Source organism: Dasypus novemcinctus, chromosome 23 (genome assembly GCF_030445035.2).
Source record: "Dasypus novemcinctus isolate mDasNov1 chromosome 23, mDasNov1.1.hap2, whole genome shotgun sequence".
NCBI lineage: Eukaryota > Metazoa > Chordata > Mammalia > Cingulata > Dasypodidae > Dasypus > Dasypus novemcinctus.
In genome coordinates this window covers 18,458,828-18,469,433 of record NC_080695.1, presented here as the reverse complement: position 1 = coordinate 18,469,433, position 10,606 = coordinate 18,458,828, and the positions used below count along the sequence as shown (strand labels likewise).

Genomic DNA, 10,606 nt, shown 5'->3' with positions numbered 1-10,606 from the left:
AAGCGGACAAAGAAACAAGACGCAGCAGATAGACACAGAGAAGAGACAACCGGGGAGGGGGGGGAATTAAATAATTAAATAAATATTTAAAATAATAATAATAATAGGGTGGATTGGGGGAAAAACACACCAAATGTAAGATAAGGACTATGATTAGAAGTAAGAGTTTGACAATATTCTTTCATAATTTATAACAAACGTCTCATGACAATGCAAGGTGTTGGTGGAAGGTTAATGTATGGGACCCCTGTACAATGTTGTGCTTGTTTGCTTTGTAAGTTCACAACTTTTACTATACATTTAGTTGTTTGTGTATGTTCATATACAAATGATATAAAGATAATAATAATAGGATTTATTGGGGGGAAAATACTTTGTTTAGTAGTAATATTTGACAATGCTCTTTAATCATTAGTTAAAAAGGTTTAACAACAATGCAAGTTATTGGTGGTAGGGTGAGTTATGAGAGTCCAGTATGATGTTATATATGTTTGTTTTGTAAGTTCACAACTATTATTATACACTTACTGTTTACGTATGTTTATGCATGAGTGATATACATCATTAAATTTTTTAAAAAAGGAAATTAAAGGGAAGCAGATGTGGCTCAACCAGCTGACGTCTGCCTACCACATGGGAGGTCCCAGGTTTGGGTCCAGGTGCCTCCTAAAAGAAGATGAGCTAGGCACTGCCCCCACCTCAAGGAGCAGATGCCACAAGCCAGCAGACACCACAGCCCACGGGGAGCGGATGTGGCTCAGGTTGTTGGGCACTTGCCCCTCATGTGGGAGGTCCTGGGTTTTGGTTCCTGGTGCCTCCTGGAGAGAAGGGAGCAAACAATGAGCAGACCCATGACAGAACCATCCAGAGGAAGAGGGCGATAAAGAAATTTAAAAAAAAAAGACATGAAGAAACACTTCACCAAAGCTAAATAGAAATACCATTGATTGTACACTTTGGATGGATTGTATGCTTTACTAAGATGTATCAATAAAATTGATTTGTTTTTTAAAAAAATAAATAGATGTCAAGTAAACACATGAAAAGATGTTCAACGCATTAGTTACTAAGGAAATGGAAATTAAAAACACAATGAGAAATAAAAATAAGGAAAAAAAAATACCCACAATGAGATACCACTACACAACTCCCCAAATGGCTAACATAAAAAAAATAATGGTGGGAGACAGATTTGGCTCAACTGATAGAGCGTCTGCCTACCTTACAGGAGGCCCAGGGTTCAAACCCAGGGCCTCCTGACCCATGTGGTGAGCTGGCCCATGCGCAGGGCTGATGCACGCAAGGAGCACCCTGCCACGCAGGGGTGTCCCCCACGCAGGGGAGCCCCACATGCAAGGAGTGCATTCCCGCAAGGAGAGCCGCCCCATGCAAAAAAAGCACAGCCTGCCCAGGAGTGGTGCTGCACACACAGAGAGCTGACACAGCAAGATTATGCAACAAAAAGAGACACAGATTCCAGGTGCCACTGACAAGAATGCAAGCGGACACAGAAGAACACACAACAAATGGACACGGAGCAGACAACGGGGGGAAAGGGGAGAGAAATAAATACATTTAAAATTTTTAAAAATAAATACATCTTTATAACAAAAAAAAAATAGTGACAACATCAAATGCTGGGGAGGATACAGAGAAAATGGATCATTTACATATTGCTAGTGGGAATATAAAATGGTACAGCCACTCTGGAAATATGGGCAGTTTTTTAAAAAAATTAAACATGCAACTACCAAACAACCCAGCAATGGCACTCCTGGGCATGTATCACAGAGCTGTCACTTACGTTCACACAAAAACTTTACACAAATGTTTCTAGTAGCTTTCTTTGTAATAGATCCCAAACTGGAAACAATCCAGATGTCCTTCAACTGGTGACTGATTCAACAAAATATGTGCGTCCATATCATAGGATATTGCTCAGCAATTAAAAGATGGACTACTGATATATGCAACAATGTGCATTAAAATCCAGAGAATCATGCTGAGTGAGAAAAGCCAATTCCAAAAGCTCCCATCCTGCACGATTCCATTTATTTATATACCATTCTTGAAATGACAAAATTATAGACATGGAGAACAGATTGTGGCCGCCAGAGATAAGGAGGGATTGGGGTTGGGAGAAAAGTGGATATGGCTATAAAAAGGGCAACATGGGGGATCCCTGTGATGGCAGAAATGTTCTATATCCAGACTATATCAGTGTCAGTATCTTGGTTGTAATGTTATACTACATAGTTTTCTTTATTTATTTTTAATTGTGATAAAATATACATAACTTAAAATCATTTTAACCATAGGTTAAATTCTTCGACAATTCTTTGACGAGATACATTGACAATATTGTGTAACTTTCACCATCTGTCTATTTCCAGACTATTTGCATCAGCCTAAACCAAAATTCTTACTCATTTAGCAGTAACTCCCCATTCCCCACTCCTGCCACCCCTAGTAACCACTATTCTGCTTTCTGTCTCTATGAATTTCTCTTAAATTTCATTTAAGAGAAATCATGCAATATTTGTCCTTTTGTGTCTGGCTTATTTTACTTTATGATGTCTCCCAGGTTTATCCGTGTTGGTACATATGCCAGCACTGTACTTGGTTTTTTTGTTTTGTTTTGTTTTGGATGCCTTTTAAATCTTTCTCTTGCCTGATTGCTTTGGCTAGAGCTTTCAGTAAAAGATTAAATAATAGTGTCAGTGGATATCCTTATCTTTTTCCTGATCTTAGGGGGAAAGCTTTCAGTCTTTCACCATTGGGTATATTTGCTGTTTATCTCTCATAAATGCCTTTTATCATGTTGAGAAAGTTCCCTTTTATTACTAGTTTTCTGAGTGCTGTTATCGTGAAAAGATAATGGATTTTGTTGAATATCTTCTTTGCATCAATTAAAATGATCATGTATTTTTTTCCTTCATTCTGTTAATGTTGTTTATTACAATGATTGAGTTTCTTATGTTGAACCATCCTTGCATTCCTGGTATAAATCCCACTAGGTCATGGTATATCATCCTTTTACTATATTGTTGGATTTGGTTTGTCAGTATTTTGTTGAGATTTTTGTATCTATATTTATAAGGGATATTGGTCTGTAATTTTCTTTTCTTGTGCTCTTTTTTTTTAAGTCACTTTTTTTTTTTTTTTGGTCTTTCAGACATGCCCTTTATTCTGTCCCCACCCCCCAAGATGGCTTCCTCACCTGTCTGCTTATTGTCTGCATGTCTCTGCTCATTGCGTCCACTCATCTTCTTTATTAGGCACTGGGACCTGAACCCGGGACCTCCCATGTGGGAGACGGATGCTCAACTGCTTGAGCCACATCAGCTCCCCATGTGCTGTCTTTATCTAGCTTTAGTATCAGAGTAATACTGGCCTCATCAAATGAGTTAGGAAGTAATTCCTGTATTATATAGTTTTGTAAGATGTTTTCATTGGAAAGAAATGAGTAAAGAGATCCCCATGTATTCTTTTTGTAACTGCATGTAAATCTACAGTTATCTCAAAATTAAAAGTCTGATTTTTTTAAAAGACAATACATGAAGGTTGCTGGTGGTAACTGGCGTATGTATGCCCACATTGAAGCACTCTAATTCAGTGTTTTTTAGAGAACTTTGGGCAGGTCTAATAAAATTCTTTGCAGGCTGAATTCTGCCAACCCCTGGCCAAGGGCTGGGAGCATTGTTTAGGGCTCTCATCAAATGAAATTTCCAAAAAGTTTAAAATATACTTTTAATGGTATGCATTATCATTACTATTTATTTCTCATATTCACATACTTGGTCACACCACACACAAATTCTTTCACACCCACAGACACACACACACACAGTCCACCACAAGTACCACACTTAGTTACCAAATTCTATCACATACCACACACGCATCTACAGTCATGTACACCACTGCGCACACAGATGCACATACCCATGACCACACTGATATCCAGACGCTGGAGCCAGTCAAAGGGTGACATCATGTGCATGGATGGGCTCCCTGTGCCTCCTCACTCTGGGGTTCTAGGCCTACCCCCAACCAGCACATTTGGGGCCCCAAAACACTCCTTAGTCTGTGGGCTCCTCCCTTCTGCACTCAACTCTCACCTCTTCCATCCTTAGACATTGTAGGATTCTGGCCCTCCCAGAGATTGTCTCCTAGAGGACGGTGAGGGTGAGCTGAGCGTGGTGGAGCAGGAGGAAGAGGACGCTGCCAAGCAGCAGCAGCTGCAGGGGAGAGGCAGGCACTGAGGTCCTGGGCATGGGGCAGATTGGGCACAGGCTGATCTCTCAATCATGGAAGCTCTTCTCTTGGTTCCTTTTTCTAGCTTTTTGCTCCTTGGAATCACACACACACACACACGTGCACACCACATTGTCCCAAAACACACATAATCATCTCTACCAACCAAATCTTGCCCAGTCATCTATAGGAATCTGCCCTGGACCAGCCCAGCCCCAGAACAGCTCTTTCCCTGGGATCCGTCGGAAATTACTGCATGGGTCCATTCCTGGAGCACTGGACATACTTGGCTCCTGCTGCTATGGACCTGTGTCACCCTCTTCCCGTACACTTACCACACTCTCCATTCAAAGACCCCTTCACTCCATCCTCATTCCCAGCATCTCAGCACGCACACACAATTACATACGCACATGCAGACACACGCTGCAGGCCCCGGATACCATGGTGGAAATTTTTTTAACAGTTCATTGAAATATAATTTATATACTATACAATTGATCAATTGAAGTTGTACAATTCATTGGTTTTTAGTATATTCATAGAGTTGTGCAGCCATCACACAATTTTAGAACATTTTTATTACCCCCAAAAGAAACCCCATACCCAAAGGCAGTCATTGTCCATTTCCCCTAAACCCACCCCCAGCCCAACCCTAGCCATAGACATCTATTGATCTACTTTCTTTTTTTTTTTTTTTTTTTCCCTTCAATTTCTTTTTTTTTTTTTAATTTTTTAATTTTTTATTGACTTTGTAATAATATTACATTAAAAATATATATGTGAGGTCCCATTCAACCCCACCCCCCCACCCCCCCTCTCCCCCCCCCCCAACAACACTCGTTCCCATCATAAAAATATGGAACGCTTCACGAATTTGCGTATCATCCTTGCGCAGGGGCCATGCTAATCTTCTCTGTATCGTTCCAATTTTAGTATATGTGCTGCCGAAGCGAGCACTATTGATCTACTTTCTGACTCTATAGATTTGCCTACTCTGGATATTTCATGTAAATGGAATCATACAATATTTGGTCTTTTATGACTGCTTTCTTTCACTTAGCATGTTTTCACAGTTCATCCATGTTGTAACCTATATCAGTTACTTCATTCTTTTTTTTTTTTAAAGATTTATTTATTTATTTACACACACACACACACACCCGCCAGTTATCTGTTCTCTGTGTCTATTTGCTGCGTCTTGTTTCTTTTGTCCACTTCTGTTGTCAGCGGCACAGGAAGTGTGGGCGGCGCCATTCCTGGGCAGGCTGCACTTTCTCTCACGCTGGGCAGCTCTCCTTACGGGGCACACTCCTTGCGCGTGGGGCTCCCCTACGCAGGGGACACCCCTGCGTGGCGGGGGACACCCCTGCATGGTGCGGCACTCCTTGCGCGTGTCAGCACTGCTCACGGGCCAGCTCCACACAGGTCAAGGAGGCCCGGGGTTTGAACCGCGGACCTCCCATGTGGTAGGCGGACGCCCTAACCACTGGGCCAAGTCCGTACTGAATCAGTACTTCATTCTTATTCAGACTGAATGATTTTCTACTGCCTAGATATACCACATTTTGTTTATCCATTCATCAGTTGATGGACATTTGGGTTATTTCCACTTTGGGGCTTTTATGAATAATGCTGCAATGAACATTTGTGTACAAGTTTTTTTGTGAACATATGTTTTTATTTCTCTTGGGTAAATACCTAGAAATGGAATTGCCGGGTCATCTGGTAACTCTATGTCAACATTCTGAGGAACTGCCAGACTGTTTTCCAAAGCAGCTGCACCATTTTGCATTCCCACCAGTACTGTGTAAGGGTTCCCATTTCTCCACATCCTCACCGACACTTATTATACGCTGTCGTTTTTAGTACAGCCCTCCCAGTGGGTGTAAGTGGTAGCTTTCTCATGGTTCTGATTTGCATTTCTCTAATGACTAACAGCATCTTTTCCTGTGCTTATTGGCCATTTCTATATCTCCTTTGGGAAAATGTCTATTCATGTCCTCCACCCTTTTTAATTGGGTTATTTGTCTTTCTATTATTATTAAGTTGTGAGAATCATAGTGGATATTGAGCAAAAGGCTGATTGGAGCTTTTACCCAGCGTCAAAGTCTTCTCTGCAGAGTCCCTGAAGTTTGGCCCCTGGGCACAGAGTTATCTGTCCTGCTCGCCTCCTGGCCTCGTGGCCCTGCTCAGCAGATCCACTTCCCTGAGGCTCAGGGACGAACAGGCCCGTCCTGCCCACACACCCCACCCCAAGCAACCCAGAGCAACCCCCTCTTCACAGACGAGGAAACTGAAACTCCAGGTGGGAGAGGGACTTGTCAAGGGGTCGGCGGGCCAGCTGGGAGTCGAGCCAGTCCTCAAATGCGGATCTAACTGGCTTGGCGGAACCCCACGCTCTTTTCTCCACACAGTTTCTTGGCACATTTGCTTGCCCTGCCCTTGTTTACAGTACGCTGTGGCTGCCTCCATTCTCACCACATCCCTGTGAGACAAGTCACATGGACATCATCATTTTACAGAGGAGGAAACTGAGGCTAAGTGAGGTGACATGCCTTTGCCCAGCCGCACAGCTGGCAAGACACCTAACCCAGGTACAATTGGCAGATCTGCAGGGGCCCTCTCTCTGTCCAGAAGCATCTGACCTCAGACCCAGCCCGATGCCCAGCCACACCGCATGGGGGCGCCACCCTTCTCTGGCCCAAAGCCATCCCCACTAACCAGGAAACCATAGCAACCAGCAGTACACAGAGGCAGACGTGCACTCCACCAACTTTCTCCCAGGCACCCCCTCCCTGGCATCAGCTGGGCCATCTGGCCGGGCACACCCAGCCCTGCCCTGCCCAGCCCCAACGGGCCAAGCCCCAAGACCTTTGCCCCTACAAGAATTAGAACTCCTGGCCCTGTTGTCTTATTCTTCTATCATCCTGGGGCCTGGACACGTGTGAAAGAGGAAGCAGGTTGCACGCCTATAATTGGAAAGATGAGGCAAATCAGAAAACTCTCTAAGGCCAGCTCAGCGAGGTCTCTCACCTTGCTTGAAAGGGCCCTTGGTTCCTACAAGATTGCAACGCCCCCTGTTTCGGGTAATACAGCACCCCGTCATCAGCCGTTCACACCGGTGGGAGGATCTGGGTGGGCAGGGTCAGGAGCACAAGGAAAGGATGTCTTTCCATCATTCAAGTCACTAAACAAATGTATCTTGAGTACCCATCACCATTCCAGGCACCAGCGACTTGGCAGAGAATAAAAATGGCAAAAACCCTTGCCCTCAAGGAGCTGACAGTCTCCAACAGGGAGAAAGACAGTAAAAATTAAGTTAGAAAAATGTAGCGTATGTCCAGATAGTGGTAAATGCCAAGAAGCATATAAAGTTGGAAAGAGGGACAGGAGAGTATGGGGTGCAAAGCTGTGATCTTAAATAGGACAGTCGGAGAAGGTCTCCCTGAGAGCAAAAAATCTGAAAGAGGGAAGGATATCTGAGGGAGAGTGTTCCACGCAGTGGGAGCAGCAAGTGCAGGGGCCCTGAATTAGGAGCGTGGACTTGGAAGGGGAGGGGACAGAATGGGACAGGTCCAACCTCCAAGGTCGTTGTTTGGACTCAGGCTTCCTCTCTGAGGGGTCCTGGGCGGGCTCCTGGGCCAGGTATGACCAATCCAGGCGTGGGAACGAGGGCACTGCAGGCCATGTTTGTCTGGCTCAAACCTCTTGCGCCACGCGTTCATTAACGTGGACACTGCCACTGACTCTGGGCTCAGACCCAGGGCGGTCAAGGGCTCCCTGAGGACCACGTGGGTTCTGGGAAGAGAATGCCGCTCAGTTAAAGGGATCCAGGCTCACTGCAAGGTATGAGAGCAGCAGGAGCTGGAGCAGGACTGGAAGAGGATTTGCACTGGGCGCTCGGCTCAGGACATCCGGGGCTTTGCAAGCCGGTCGTGGCTTCTGGGCCCAGCTCCTCCAGCTCTGGACAACGTCACCGACCTGCATTAGGCGGGGACCCTGAGCGACCTGTGCTGCCTCGGAGGCCTGAGGGACCAAGGAGCAGGTGCGCAGCTCGGGGACAGCCTCCCGCCTTCGGAAAACAGCGGCGGCCACGCCCACACGGGCCCTTTCTATCCCCGCGGTTCCCGGGATCCTGCAGCGCCCCCATCCCCACGCCGCCCGTGCCACCAACGCTGAAAATGGGGGGTGGGGTGGGTGGTCAAGAAAATTGTAGCTTACACCCCAAATCCCTGAAGCACCCTGTGCCCCAGCCTGTCCCTGTCCCGGATAAATCTTTCCTGAGCAGTGAGGAATGAGGAGCAAGTTGGGGGTGGGGGCGCTGGCCCCGCCCTCCTTGGCACCCGCCACCCCCGCGCTGTGCGCCACTCATGGCCCAGCCCTTCCTCCCAGGGCGCTCCGAGAAGGTGGGGCGGGGGAGATGGTGGGGGCCACGTCACTGTCCCCAGGCCCCGGAGAGCGCGGCTCCGCCCCCACCCGGGCGCTTGGCACCGAGCGAAGACTAACCAGCCCCAGCCCAGGGCCAGCCCAGTCGCCGGCGCCCGCCCACAAAGCCACAGGCAGGTGCAGGCGCCGCCGCCGCGCGAGGTGCCGAGCCGAGCCGTTAGCGCGCGCGTCGTCCGCGCGTCCGTCTGCCGGTCGGTCGGCGCGCGGCACCCTCGCGCCGGGACCCAGCGCCGGGCCCCCAGTGGTCTCGCACCCCGAGCCGCCGGGCGGAGCCGGCTTCGGCGCCGCAGCCATGTCCATGGGCCTGGAGATCGCGGGCACGTCGCTGGCCGTGCTGGGCTGGCTGGGCACGATCGTGTGCTGCGCGCTGCCCATGTGGCGCGTGACGGCCTTCATCGGCAGCAACATCATCACGGCGCAGATCATCTGGGAGGGCCTGTGGATGAACTGCGTGGTGCAGAGCACGGGGCAGATGCAGTGCAAGGTGTACGACTCGCTGCTGGCGCTGCCGCAGGACCTGCAGGCGGCCCGCGCGCTCATCGTCGTCGCCATCCTGCTGGCCGCCTTCGGGCTCCTCGTGGCGCTCGTGGGCGCCCAGTGCACCAACTGCGTGCAGGACGACGCGGCCAAGGCCAAGATCACCATCGTGGCGGGCGTGCTCTACCTGCTGGCCGCCCTGCTCACCCTCGTGCCCGTGTCCTGGTCGGCCAACACCATCATCGGGGACTTCTACAACCCTCTGGTGGTCGACTCGCAGAAGCGCGAGCTGGGCGCGGGCCTGTACGTGGGCTGGGCCGCCGCGGCGCTGCAGCTGCTGGGGGGCGCGCTGCTCTGCTGCTCGTGCCCGCCGCGCGAGAAGAAGTATGTGCCCCCCAAGATCCTCTACTCCGCGCCGCGCTCGGTCGGGCAGGTCACCGGTACGACCACTGCGTACGACCGCAAGGACTACGTCTGAAAGGGGCAGGCGAGGGGGACCCCCTCCCCCACCCGCTGGAGCGCACGCCCAGTCCAGGCTGCGGCCTGGCAACGGAGAGCAGATGCCAGGCAGGCCCCTCGCTCGACGGGGCGCGACCGGCCCAGGCTCCCGATTTCGCCCGCCGCCACCTCTCCGTGGCCGGGGGGAGCCGGATTGGGGGGCCCAGGGACCAGCCCGCAGGGACAATGAAACCTCGCCCTTCTGGAGCGTGGAGCTGGGGTGGCCACCGCTTCTTGCCCGCCGTTTCGGGCCTCGGTTCCAGAGCCCGCGATGGGCAGGGACCGGCAGCTTTGAAACGGGCCACTTAATATTTTTCAATAAAAGGCTTTCGTTTTGCAGTTGCAGGCGCCCCCCGTGTCCTGAGCGCCGACAGGTTTCCTTCTCCCTGCAAAGTGCCCCCTCCGCTCTCCTGCCAGGGGGATGGAGCTTAGAGAAGACCAGGGGTTCAGGAACCCAGAAGGTGGGGTTGCTGGGTGCTGACTTCTGGCTACTCACTGGGGATTCCGGAAATGACCAAGCCAAGGCCCCTATGGCCCAGGCCAAGGCCCTGTCCTGAAAGAAAGCCTGAGCACCTCCAGCAGGTGGTGGCAGAGGGAGGCTGGGGCTCCCGGGGAGGACACCTGTCAGGGACCCTCTTCTCAAGGCTGTGCCATCTGGGTTTGTGCTTGGAGCACCCATTGGAATCTCCGGTGTGGTTGAAAGAGCACATTCAATAGTGTGATTTCATATTTGGAAAAGGAAAACAAAAAGACCCATTGTTTTGGTAAAAACGTACCACCAAAAAAATCAAGCTAGGCAGAATCTTCTTTCCAGAAGGAGACACCAGTGAGGGGCCCCACCATCTTCCTGGGAACCTCAAGGGAGGAAAAGGGGGTGGGGGCTCAGAATGGGGGTGTGACTTGCTTCTGCTCCTCAAAGAGGGCT

The 10,606-nt window shown here is 49.5% G+C and overlaps 1 protein-coding gene and 1 non-coding gene across 2 annotated transcripts; one reads left to right on the top strand and one right to left on the bottom strand.

Moving 5' to 3' along the window:
* Window positions 1-5,110: 5,110 nt before the first annotated feature.
* Window positions 5,111-5,217, bottom strand: LOC111762451 (U6 spliceosomal RNA). Its single transcript, XR_002795559.1, has one exon. It is a non-coding gene; the product is annotated as a U6 spliceosomal RNA (small nuclear RNA).
* A 3,343-nt stretch (window positions 5,218-8,560) lies between these two features.
* LOC101421454 (claudin-3) lies at window positions 8,561-10,020 on the top strand. Its single transcript, XM_004450931.5, has one exon. The coding sequence runs from the start codon at window positions 8,681-8,683 to the stop codon at window positions 9,659-9,661; it is 981 nt and encodes a 326-aa protein (XP_004450988.3). The 5' UTR covers window positions 8,561-8,680; the 3' UTR covers window positions 9,662-10,020.
* The last annotated feature ends 586 nt before the right edge of the window (window positions 10,021-10,606 follow it).

Coding starts and splice junctions, on each gene's coding strand:
- LOC101421454 (XM_004450931.5), top strand. CDS start 8,681: ATGGTGGGGGCCACGTCACTGTCCCCAGGCCCCGGAGAGCGCGGCTCC.